At 44.1% G+C, this 13481-nt stretch overlaps 1 protein-coding gene across 1 annotated transcript; it reads right to left on the bottom strand.

Annotated features, from left to right (window-relative positions):
- Window positions 1–7307: 7307 nt before the first annotated feature.
- Window positions 7308–13481, bottom strand: PLA2G1B (phospholipase A2 group IB). The gene is made up of 4 exons (XM_069557009.1): window positions 13417–13481; window positions 10803–10962; window positions 10195–10322; window positions 7308–7516 (listed from the first exon to the last, which is right to left on the bottom strand). The coding sequence occupies exons 1-4, from the start codon at window positions 13448–13450 to the stop codon at window positions 7401–7403; spliced, it is 438 nt and encodes a 145-aa protein (XP_069413110.1). The 5' UTR covers window positions 13451–13481; the 3' UTR covers window positions 7308–7400.

Raw genomic sequence — 13481 nt, forward strand, 5'->3', positions numbered from 1 at the left:
ACAGAGTTTTAGCCTCTGGGCAACCAAGGACAGCCCTGATTCCTTAATTTTTATGTCACATGAACAAAAAGAAATTTAAACTCATCCAAGAAAGCAGAGTCTTTCTTCTTAATTTAGTACAGAAGGAATACAGCAATGCACTGAAACTCTTGGGATATAGGCAGACTTGGATTTCCAAAACTCTGTCTTGCTAATTAGTAGTTAGGTGAACTTGGGCAAGTTGTTTTTATCTAATTTTCAGTTTCTATAAACAAGGATAATAGGAGCTACTTCATTGGGTGGCTATGAAGATTAAACAAGTTAATGAAGCATGTATAGTTCACAGCACACAGCCTGGCAGAGTGAGCAAATGTCAGGCATTATCACTAGGATATGGGAGGCGGGTGGGATGGTGAGATGAGAAGCCATCCCATCTGCCTAAACCTTTGTCTTCTATTGAGTGCTCCTTTGAGTAGACTCACTCGGATCTCCCCCAGAGCTGCTTTTCCTTATTGTGTACCTGTTCATCTTAAGAGGGACTCCCCTGGTGGTCCAGTGGCTACTTCTGCTTTATTGACTCCACCAAAGCTTTTGACTGTGTGGATCACAACAGACTGTGGAAAATTCTTAGAGACGGGAATACCAGACCACCTTACCTGCCTCCTGAGAAATCTGTATGCAAGTCAAGAAGCAATAGTTAGAACTGGACATGGAACAACAGACTGGTTCCAAATCAGGAGAGGAATACATCAAAGTCGTATATTGTCACCCTGCTTATTTAATTTATATGCAGAGCACATTATGCAAAATGCTGGGCTGGAAGAAGAATAAGCTGGAATCAAGATTGCTGCAAGAAACATCAGTAACCTCAAATATGCAGATTACACCACCCTTATGGCAGAAAGCAAAGAACTAAAGAGCCTCTTGAAAGTGAAAGAGGAGAGTGAAAGTTGGCCTAAAGCTCAACATTCAGAAAACATATCATGGCATCCGGTCCCATCACTTCATGGCAAACGGATGGGGAAACAATGGAAACAGTGAGAGAATTTATTTTAGGGGGCTCCAAAGTCACTGCAGATGGTGACTACAGCCATGAAATTAAAAGTTGCTTGCTCCTTGGAAGAAAAGCTATGACCAACATAGACAGCATATTAAAAAGCAGAGACATTACTCTGCCAACAAAGGTCCGTCTAGTCAAAGCTGTGGTTTTTCCAGTAGTCATGTATGGATGTGAGAGTTGGACTATAAAGAAACCTGAGCACCAAAAATTGATGCTTTTGAACTGAGGTGTTGGAGAAGATTCTTGAGAGTCCCTTGGACTGCAAGGACATCAAACCAGTCAATCCTAAAGGAAATCAGTCCTGAATATTCACTGGAAGGACTGATGCTGAAGTTGAAACTCCAGTACTTTGGCCACCTGATGTGAAGAACTGACACATTGGGAAAGACCCTGATGCTGGGCAAGATTGAAAGCAGGGGGAGAAGAGGATGAGATGGTTGGATGACATCACCAATCTGATGGATATGAGTTTGAGCAAGCTCCAGGAGTTGCTGATGGACAGGGAACCCTGGTATGTTGCAGTCCATGGGGTCTCAAAGAGTCGGACACGACTGAGCGACTGAACTGAACTTGTCTTAAGGAAAAAAAAATTACAAAAGCCAAGCTTTGCTTGATGTAATAAAGCCTTTCTAAAGAAAATAAAGTATATTCTTCCAGAAAAGGAAACCCTCTTATGCTGTTGGTGGGAATGTAAATTGGTGCAGCCACTATGGAAAACAATATGGAGATTTCTCAAAAACCTAGAACTAGGGCTAACTAGCTTCTTATCCTGAGGATAAGTAAAAAAAAAAAAAAAAAGCACTAATTTAAAAAGATACATGCACCTTAATGAACACAGCAGCACTTTTACAATTGCCAAGGTATAGAAGCAACCTAAGTGTCCATCAACAGATGAATGGATGAAGATATAGTATATATACCCAATGGACTACTCAGCCATTAAAAGAACAAAGTCTTGCCATGTGCAGCAACATGAATGAACCTGGAGGCCATTATGCTAAGTGAAATAAGTCAGAGAAAGACAAAACACTGTATATCACCTACATGTGGAATCTTAAAAAATATAACAAACTAGTGAATAAAAAAGTGGCAAACTTACAGATACAGAGAACATATCTGTGGTTACCAGAGGTGAGACACAAGTGGGGAAGTGCAATATAGCGGGTAGGGGATTAAAAAAAAGCTTAGGTCTTCCCATGGGGCACAGTGGCAAAGGACCCACCTGTCAATGCAGAAGACCCCAGAGACTGGGGTTCAATCCCTGGGTCAGAAAGATCCCTTGGAGTAGGAAATGGCAACCTATTCGCTTATTTTTACCTGGAAAATTCCATGGACAGAAGCCTGGCAGGCTGCAGTTCATGGGGCCACAAAGAGTTGGACACCACTGCATGCATTAAAAAAAGGTTACTATGGGGTTATATGAAATCACCTGTTGCAAAACTTTTGAAATGTATAAAGTGGTATAGAATTTAAAGAATCTTTTGTTTAAAAAGTTGAAAAAAAATCCTTCTTTCTTTGGAAAATAGTATTTATGGAACATTTACAAGCACTGTAGAAATCACTTTATAATCCACTGACTCACCTAATTCCCACAACCATGTGATCTGCACACTGTTATTTCTTTTTAAAGATGAAGCTCGTGAAGCTCAGAGACTTTAACTTGCCCAAGGTCACCTAAAAACACCAGGCCAGTAATCAAAGCCAGTCTGTCCAGTTCTGAGCTTGCTTGTGTATCTAGGCAACTGTTCTTTGAGAAAGAGGAAGAGCAAAGCTCAGGAAGCTCTCAGAAGTGACCCCCACTGGGTCCTAAGATATGAACAGTCAATCACCAAGAGGGGTCATTCCAGATGGAGGGAACAAATGTAAACACATGGTTAGAACTGCAAATTCCTTCACCTTTTCTTCTCTAGAGGTGGGGATGAGGATTCAAGTGAGAATTTGGAACGCCTCAGAAGCCATCAGTTCATCCAAAACTCACTTGCCACTCTCCTTTGCCCTTCGCTCTTTTCTCCCCATTTTGATTCTGTCTAGTCAAAGCTATGCTTTTTCCAGTAATCATGTATGGATGTGAGAGTTGGACTATAAAGAAACCTGAGCGCCAAAGAACTGATGCTTTTGAACTGTGGTGTTGGAGAAGACTCTAGAGAGTCCCTTGGACTGCAAGTAGATCAAACCAGTCAATCCTAAAGGAAATCAGTCCTGAATATTCATTGGAACGACTGATGCTGAAGCTGAAACTCCAATACTTTGGCCACCTGATGCAAAGAACTGACTCATTGGAAAAGACCCTGATGCTAGGAAAGATGGAAGGCAGGGGGAGAAGGGGACGGCGGAGGATGAGATGGTTGGATGGTATCACCGACTCAATGGACACGAGTTTGGGTAAACTGGGAGTTGGTGATGGAAAGGAAGCCTGGCGTGTTGCAGTCCATGGGGTCGCAAACAGTCGGACACGACTGAGGGACTGAACTGAACTGAACTGACTGACTTTCCTGGCCCCCAGGATAAACGCAATGGAGGTGTTCCTAGCAGAGGGAACTGGAAAAGGAGGCGCTTGTGTGTAGACAATGAGAGACCTAGAGTGTAGTTCACCCTTTTCTCACATTTGACTCGCCTACTCTGTCCTTGCTGCGGGATTCTGTATAACTCTGAGCCCCACCTTCCACGGACACCGACCACTGCGCCTGCGCTGGCTCGCCCTCACCCTCTACCTGACGCGAGAGGGGCGGGGCCGGGGACCGGGGTAAGCTGCGGTAGGCTGGGGCTCGGCCACTATTCACCAATAGAAAAGAGGAACCGAGAGCCACGTGGCCATAAGAAAACCAGTCACATTTGCTACTGAAATCCTTCATCCTGGAGTGTGGCTAGCGAATTGGCAGGCCTGAGAGCGGAAGATCTCGTGATCAGAAAAGGTAAATAAGGCCACGTGGTTTTTCTTCGATTGCGGCAAATGGTTGAGTGTCGCTGTACCTTCAGTGAAAGACTAATGAACGTGTGTGATGTGCCAAGCTCTGTGAAGATACTGTAGCTTCTGAGATATACCTAATCCTGACATCGCATCACTCTCGGTCCAGCTTATGTATTTATTCATTTAAATCATCCCAGCCGTTGTATCAGTGTTTCCGGTATTTCGTTTCCTGTAGTGAGCACCCCGCAGATGCTCATGAAGATTGCTACAGGAATATGTTACAGGAGTTCTCGCTCCCCCAACCCTTGGGATAATAAAAAGAGGTAGGATTTTACGTAAGAGAGTATTTTTAGAGCCCAGCTTGAGTACTCAGGGGACTCTCTTGTTTATCAACTGAAAAAAATAGGAATCAGAAACAGTCCCCTAAAATCTTATTTTTCTTTCATCCAGACAGGGACTTGCAGTGTCCTTCCATTGAAAGAAGATATTCATAGGGACTTCCGGAGCTGTCCAATGGTTAAGACTCCTCCCTGCCAACACAGGGAGCACTTGGTTGAGTCTCTAATTGGGTAACTAAGATCCCTCAAGACAGACAGCTAAAAAGTTTAAAAAAAAAATGACCTTTACAGTTCTTTGAAGGCCGAGGCCAGGTCTAATTTAATTATTTGTCCCTTGCAATGATACTGTAGCACTGTATGTATAAAATACACATTCAACCTAAATGATGAATTTCGTTTTGGAAATAGTCCCATTCTTGCCTGCGGAAAGATCATTTAGCATTCGGCGATTATTCATTGAGTGCCCTATATATCAAGTACAGTACCAGGCAGACAGAGATATGAAAGTGATTAAGACACCTCACTCTACCTTCAGCGATTCGCGATGTGATGGCATTTTTCCTCTAAATGACCAGATTTGGGTTCCAGTTTCAGCTATACCACCTTTGACAGATGACTTGCCTCTTTGAGTCAACTTCTTCATCTGTAAAATGGGGAGGTGATAATGCCTTCGACTATAGAGCTGTTGTGAGGGTGAGGAGGTAATTGTGCAAAACGCATGGCACAGTCTGGAAGGCAGAACATAGCCTATGTTACACAGCATATGCCAGTTTGACAAGCAAGGTGGGGGAAAAAGTCTCAGAAAACGCTAAACTGATGGCAGCTACTAACAATAAATCATTGTCTTCAGGCCAATCCCAGATACATTGTATCCTCAGCATTTTGTGCAGTGTCTGGCCCAGAGTGAGTATTGAATAAATATTCTTTGAATGGAGGAATTAAATGAAGGAGAAGTTGGGACCAAAGACGAATCGGCATGCACTCCTTTGCTGCCTACCACACACCCGGTAGTGTGTATTCTGTTAGTCTCCAGTGGTTTAAAACTGCTCAGTCGTGGCTTTTCATAGTCCACACGGTCCTTTCTCATCTTTGCTTTTCCAATTCAGCGCTCTTCTGTGCCCTTCTCCACTCTCTCTGGTGAATTTCATTGCCAGTGTAGTAATAAACTTTTGTAGAGAAACTTGGCTGAGTGACTTAGTGGTTAACAGCTCAGGCATTATCAAGGAGACCTACATGCTTCCTAAGTTGCCTCAGTCGCGTCCAATTCTTTACCACTAGCACCACCAGGGAAACCCACCAAAGAGACACATCTGGTCAAATCCTGACTCTGCCATTTGTGTCATCTCAGGCAAGTGACTTGACTTACCTGAATTTTTAGTTCCTCACCCATAAACTGGAGGCAGTTGTATGGATCTCACAGAACTGGTTTGAACACTTAGTGAGATGAGACACGGAAAACACTTAGCACAGTAATATATAGTAAGTGCTCAAGAGGTAGAAATTATTATTGTTAATTATATTTTAAGACTACGATGTAAAAAACCAACGTGTACAAATTCCTTCTCATCTTCCTTCTCTCAGAATTCCCTCTCTCCATCCCTCCCTCCGGTTTCCCAGGGGGCACTAGTGGTAAAGAACCTGCCTGTCAGTGCAGGAGACAGAAGAGACTCGGGTTCCATGCCTGGGTTGGGAAGAGTCCCCCAGAGGAGGGCATGGCAACCCATTCCAGTATTCTTGCCTGGAGAATCCCATGGGCACAGCCTGACGGAGGTCACGAAGAGTCAGACACGACTGAAGTGACTGAGCACAGTCTTTCTCCCTCCCTCAGAATACCTCTCACCCACCTTCTCTTAGAATTCCCACTCACCCGCCTTCTCTCAGAATTCCCTCTCACCCAGCTTTTCTCAGGAATCCCTCACACCCTCTCTCACTCTACTTCTCTCAGAATTTCCTCACTCAGAATTCCCGCTCAGTCTCCTCTGAGAATTCCCTCTCACCCGACCTCACTCAGAACTCCCTCACTCACATTTCCTCGTACCCTCCTTCTCTCATAATTCCCTCTCGGCCTCCTCCTCCCAGAATTGCCTCATATCCTCCCTTCCTCAGAATTTGCTCATTCTCTCACTCTCCTCTCAGAATTCCTTCTCACCTTCCTTCTCTCAGTATTCCCTCTGACTCTCCTGCTCTCAGAATTCTCTCACTTTCCTTCTCTCAGATTTTCCTCTCTTGTTCTCTCAGAATTCCCTCACAAACTTTCTCACACCTGCCTTCTCTCCGAACCCCCTCTCACCCTCCTTTGCTCAGAATCCCCTTGCTCAGAAATCCCTCACTCACTCTCCTCCCAGAATTCCTTCTCACCTTCCTTCTCTCAGAATTCCCTCACCTTGTCTCAGATTTGTCTCATACCCTCCATCTCTCAGAATTCCCTCACAGCCTCCCTCGCTCAGAATTCCTCTCGCTCTCCCCGAATTCTCTGTCCCGTGCGTGCATGTTCGCACACGCACACACCCCAGCTTGTAGACGGTGGTGAAGGCTTTGTAGAGTTTAGAAAGGAATTATAGGGGGAAAAAAAGGTTGAACACAGTTGGAAGTAAAAGAGAGAAACAAGGAGGGCAGGTCTGACTCAAACCGAAGAGCCCAGCGCCTCAGGCAGGGCAGGGTGTGGTTAAGAGCCGGTGTTCTGTTGGACTGTCTGGCTTCAGATCCCTTCCTTGCTCTTTACCAGATGCATCTCTCTTGGTGGGTGAATGACCTTTCTTACTGAAGCTCAGCTTAGAAAAATAGGATTTGCTAATAGTGTCTAAATCTTATAGGGCTGCCCAGAGAATTTAGAGACACACAGTTCTGGCACAGAGTAAATCATCCGTGTTATTAATCACTATTCAGGTCTCGTGGTACTCACTTCCTAGAAATATCCCTCTAAATCAGCTTCCAGGTCTGGAACAAATGATGCTCCCAAAGAACCAGGAAGAAATTTAGTCATGTTCAGTAGGCAGAGAATAAAACAATCTCCAAGCGGGAGGCCTTTCAATAGGTGCTTTATTGGAGGATATGGTATAAGGTCAAAGCCACAGGGCCCAAAGGGAATCCTAATTTCCTGGGAAGATACTCAGACCTAGCAGTACTTCTTGTCCAGGTTCTTGTGCTCGTTGTTGTACGGCACCTCTGAGAAGCAGATGGCGGCATTACGGTCACAGTTGCAGATGAAGGCCTCACAGGCATTGTTTTCGCCTGGAATAGAGCAAGAACAGAGGACTGAGTCAAGGCTGTTCCTGCTTTGTACTATCCAGGGGCAGGAAGAATGAAATGAAACGATCTGCTGGCAATTCCCCTGGTACAATTTAGGGTTGACAGATAAAGCAAATAAAAATACTGGAATTTCAGATCAACAATAAATGCACTGTTTGGGACACAGACTTAAAAAAATCATTTCTTGTCTATCTGATAATCGAATTTTAACTGGGCAGCCTATTTTATCTGGTGATCCTAAGGTATGATAGCTGCTTTTGGGATGTTCTGTTTCACACTTCTAAATGAACTCACTGCTCTTAAAACCCATATAACCACAGAGCACTGATAACATAGATAAGCAACTGCAAATTGTCTGGGAAATACTAAAACACATACTCAAGGCAGCAAAATATTTTACATTTCAACTTACTGAAGTTTTGTAAGCCAATTTCTCTACTTTAAAGCACATATTCTTAAGATTACAGAATGTCCTTACAATAGAATATTATACAGATGTTTAAAATAGTTGTGTCTATATATGGAAATATTTCTAAGATATTTTATTAACAGTAAAAAGTGCATAGTATATGCTGAAAAAATCTGAAATGCAATATATATATAACTGGTTTTCTTGGGTATTAGAATTATAGATGCCTTCTGCTTTCTATGACATACATTACTGGAGAATTTGAAATTATATTATTTTGACCTCATTTACATTTGTAACCCAAAGAAACAACACATAACATTTAAAATGCATTTCAGCTTTATTATCCATAATTTAATTATGTATATCTGCTTACCTTCAATACTCGTATTAAGGTTTTGTTTCTCTACTCCTTTCTTTTAAAAATCATGAATGTTTTCCTCAACCACTCATTAAGCACAAATTAGTGCTTAATTAGATTATAAAGTGTGCATAAGATAATTATTTAGCGAGTTATTGTTTTTATTCTTTTAATTTTGTTTTATTGAAGTTTAGTTGGTTTACAGTGTTGTGTTAGTTTCAGGTGTATAGCAAAAGTGATTCACTTATACATTTATATTTTCTTTTTCAGATTATTTTCCATTATAGGTTATTATAAGATATTGAATATGGTTCCCTGCACTATATAGGTCCTTGTTATTTGTCTATTTTATATATAGTAGTGTGTGTCTAGCAAGTTATTGTTTATAATTTGAATCAGTGTCTTCTGCTGCAGGCTTCTTGACTTGCTTGTAGGGGAAGAAGACAGTTGCATTAAAAATAAATTATTTGCAAACATGTATGTGTGGTGTGTGTGTTTCCCTGGGGAGAGTGTCTATAGCTTTCAGCAGATTGGTAACGGAGTCCAGAATCCATAGAAAGAAATTCTTACTGATCACGTTTCAGGGCAAAAATATGATTTTCTGTATATTTGGCTTTCTGAAGTAGAGCACAACTGAAATCTCTGTTACCAGGGACTGTGTAAGCAAATTAAGCTATTTTATGCAGCTTTGAAAGAAATAATAAGGAAGACTGTGAGACCATGGAAACATGGTCATAACGTGATAAGTGAGAAAAACACATTGCAAGATTGTATCTAGACTGCATTCATCAAACATTTACATGGAGAGCACCTATGATTCCAGGCTCTGATCTAGACTCTGGGGACACAGCCATGAAGAGAACAGACAACTCTGATCTTGTGAATCCTTTCTATTGGAGAGACAGCAAATGAAGGAATAACATTAATATGTCACCTGTTAGGAAATTTTGTGGAGAAAATAAAGCAGAGAGAAAAGAGAAAATGCTGGAGAGATGAAGAGAATGTGTATACGATTTAAAGGAACAGGTTGGTGGAATTCCCTGGTGGTCCAGCAGACTCTGCGTTTCCTCTGCAGGGGTTGGATCCCTGGTTAAAAGGAATACAGAGACATGAAACTGTTTATTTCTTAGGGTGATGGGATGCCAGGTCAGTCTTTTCTTGGCATTTTGGGAGTTGGACTATGGTGATTCCAGTGTTAGTACAACTTTCAAAAATTGGGATGTATCTGTGATTGCAAAATTAAGGGCAGTGAGAATCTAGAATGCTGGTCTCACAAGACAGTACCCTACACCTCTATGAATTGTCTTGCTCTCCAGAACTGCCTTCATGGAGGGACATGTTTCATCATGAATGCTGCATAACTTAGTGGTTAAAACCCGAGCCTTTAAAATCAGAAGCAACTGAGTTCAAATGCTGGCCCTACCACTCATAGGTTGTGTGATTTGGAGCAAGTGACTACTTTGGGGCCTCAGCTTCCTAACCTGTAAAATGGGTTTAATAAGACCTATCACATAATGCACACCTTGCCTAGTACCTGGCATGTAAAGAAAGCCTGATATGTGGGAGTTCTAAGCTCTTTTAATGAAATAAACAAAGCAGTATGGCTTGGCAGTTAAAAGCAGAGGTTTTAGAGTGATATAGACCTATGTTCAAAAACCAAACACCACCATTTATGGGACTGTGTGCCCTTGGACAATTGGTCCAGCCTTCTGAGCCTCAGTTTCCTCATCTGTAAAATGGGGATAATAACAGTACCTATTCCATATGGTTGTTTCAAGGATTAAAGGAGATACTGCCTGGCACCAAGAAAATGATCAGTCAGTGGTGGCTATCATTATTATTATTTCCCTCCATGCCCACTAACAAGAGCCAACAAGATGGTAAACCTACTGCTGCAGGTGATCTGTTTGTTAGAACATGAGTATGAGTAGCTGTTGGTGTAGGGATTGTCCACGAGGACTTTACAGCTGTCCAGTTTCTTGGCTTGTTTGTAGCAGTTGTCGTGTGTCTGGCAGCACCTGGAGAAGGGGAGGAACAGAGCTGAGGCAGGAGCATGGGTAGGGCAGCAGTCAGCCTGAACTTGCTCCTTTGGAACAGGTGGGGCTGTTACTGGTCCTGATGGTTTCACTCCAGCTGGAAGATTGAATCCTTGCAGTGATGTTTTGTGTGGTAAAGTGGGCAGCGCGCGTGCCCGTGCACACACACACAAACACACACACACATCCTCCCCCGCCACACACACACACACACATACACACACATGCCCTCACCCGCCAACCTTCAGTTCACACACACACACACACACCCTCCCCCGCCAACCTTCAGCTTTCCCCTCGCTCCCCTTGATTAAGAGGTGAACGTGTTACTTTAGCAAATAGGCAAATCTTTGTGGTTTTTTTTCCTTTTTCCCCCACCCTTTTTTTGTGTGTGCTTCGTGAAGACCTTTGTCTTTGGCCCTCCCTCCGTCTCAGAGAGACTTTCCCAGCAGAGCAACTCACCTGTCCAGATCATCCACAGGGGTCCCTGATCCACCCAGGCCACAATAGCAGCCGTAGTTGTTGAAATCTAGCAGTGGCTCACTGCTGGGGATCTTGCACTTGATCATGCCGTTGAACTGCCATAACGCCCTCGAGTTGAGGCCGGCCTGGCCAGCGCCCACTGCAGGAGGACACAGCCAGAGTTCAGATATGTCCTGGTTGGCTGCCGGCGCCCCAGGGACCTTACTGCCTGCTTGCTCTCTCAGGCCCCATGCTGTCCCCCTGACCCTGCATCGGCTGCCTCCTCTGAAAATAGCTGGATACAGGAACCTGGTAAAGCGAGTGGGCATTTTCTAAACCACTAGCAAAACGTGAAACTCACCATTTTAACCAAAGCCACAATTCAGTGGTTTTTAGTATATTCACAGAATTGTGCAACCATCAATACTAATTCCACAACATTTTCAACACCCCAGAATGATGCCCTCTGCCCATCAACAATCACTCCCCTTTCTCCCCTCCCTCTGGCAACCACTAATTTGTTTTCTGTTTCTATGGAATTGCCTCTTCTGAACACTTTGTGTAAATGGAATCATACAATGTATGGCCTTTTGTGAATGGCTTCTTTCCCTTCACATATGATTTGAGCTTTATCCTTGTTATCACAGGTATCAGCATTTCAGTCCTTTTTATGGCTGATTAATATTCCATTGTATGGACAGATCACATTTTTTTGGTTGTTCCTCATTTGACGGACATTTGGGTTGTTTCTCCTTGTTGGCTGTTATGGATAGTGCTGCTGTGAACATTTGTGTACTAGTTTTTGTGTGAATATATGATAATTTAAAACTATTTCCATTATTTATTCAGTAAATATTTATTGAGCACCTGTTATATGCTAGTCACTGCCCTGGAGACACATCAGTGAACACATTAAAAAAATCTGTAACCTCACTGAGCTCATGATCTAGTACAGGAAAAAACAGTAAGCAATAAAGGTAATAAATAAGGGAATCAGATATTGTGTTAGAAGGCAGCAAAACTGAAGCACAGTAAGGGAATCTAAATGGGGGGTTGGGTTGGGGAAGACGAGGTTGAGGGGGGCCAGGAGTGTGAAGAATGGTGAGGAGGCCCATGTGGCCTCCATTCTCAACAGGACAACCTCTTTTCTTTTTTAAAATTATTTGGCCGTGATAGGTCTTAGTTGCAGCCAATCTTCGTTGTAGCATGCAGGATTTTAAGCTGCAGCATGTTCGATCTAGTTTCCTGACCAGAGATCGAACCCAGGCTCCTGAATTGGGAGCACAGAGTCTTAGCCACTGGACTACCAGTGTAAGTTCCTAGGACCTCTTTACTTCAGGTGTAGAGCCCTACCTGTGAGATTTAGTGCCATAAAGATGGTGCTAAATGATTTCAGCCCCTAGTGTCGTCTCTTTGCCCCATGCCTGGCCCTTCCTGTCCTTGATATGCTGTGGACACTGGAGTCACTCCAAGTGCTTAGGCTCCAGGACTCAGGAAGGGTGGCAGCTGGTCACTTTCTCTCAAGAGCAGCCTCCATGGTGGCAGCTGACAGCAGCTACATCCAGGAGCAGGCCCCGGAGGAGTGGTGGAGCTGTGCTCAGACAGGAGTGGCCTGACCGCCTTGGCCCCTCTCCGGACCCCTCTCCTGCTTCCCTCCTCTTTCTTTCTCTCTGATCCCACCAGTTCTGCTCTTTGCAGAGGCCAGACCTGCACGGAGGTACTGCTCGAGTGCATGAGCGCACCCCAGACAGGGAGCATGGCTGAGTCCTCAGTCTCAACCCTGAGCCTGATACCTTAGAGACTCTGATACCATCAATGTTGAGTGAATGAATAATGGCTGAATGAGGTGTGATTTGAATTCTAGTTAATTCTGATTCTATTAATCCATTCATTAAATGGTGCAAACAGCACTATCACTGCTCTCAAGGAGTCCGTGCTTAGGTGTGGGTGTGAGATAAAAAATGAAATGAATCAACAAGAGGCATGCTGCAGGCCAAGACAGGCACTGAGAAGCCCTTGTACCAAGCCCATGGCTTAGTGGTAAAGAATCTGCCTGCCACGCAGGAGATGCAGGTTCCATCTCTGGGTTATGAAGATCCCCCAGAGAAGGCAATAGCGGCCCACTCCAAGGAGAGGGAGAAGGGGTGCTCTTAGCTTGGATGGACAAGGAGGGTAAGCCTTTCTGAGATGGGTCATCTGAGTTCAGACCCAAAGGTGGAGAAGATGCCAAATGTGGGGGAATTTGTGTGTGTTAAGTCACTTTAGTTATGTCTGGCTCTTTGTGGCCTGGTGGACTGTTGCCCGCCACACTCCTCTGTCCATGGGAATTCTCCAGGCAAGAATACTGGAGTGGGTTGCCATGCCCTCCTCCAGGGGATCTTCCCAACCCAGGGACTGAACCCCCACTTCATTGGCAGCTGGGTTCTTTACCGCTAGTGCCACTTGGAAAGCCCATCGAGGGGGATTTGAGGGGACCCCAATATGGGAGCTCTTAAGCCCCATGGTGAGCCCTGAAAAAGACCCTCGGTCTGGCCATCCCTGTGACCTCTGGCCCCCATTGCCGAGGAGAGAGGTCCCAGGGCAGGAAGGGGCGGGGCTGAGGGCACTTGCCTACCTGTGAGCAGAGCAGCCAACACCAGGAGTCTCATCCTGTTAGGTTGGTGAGCAAAAACTGATGTC

This window comes from Ovis canadensis, chromosome 17, assembly GCF_042477335.2.
Source record: "Ovis canadensis isolate MfBH-ARS-UI-01 breed Bighorn chromosome 17, ARS-UI_OviCan_v2, whole genome shotgun sequence".
Lineage (NCBI taxonomy): Eukaryota > Metazoa > Chordata > Mammalia > Artiodactyla > Bovidae > Ovis > Ovis canadensis.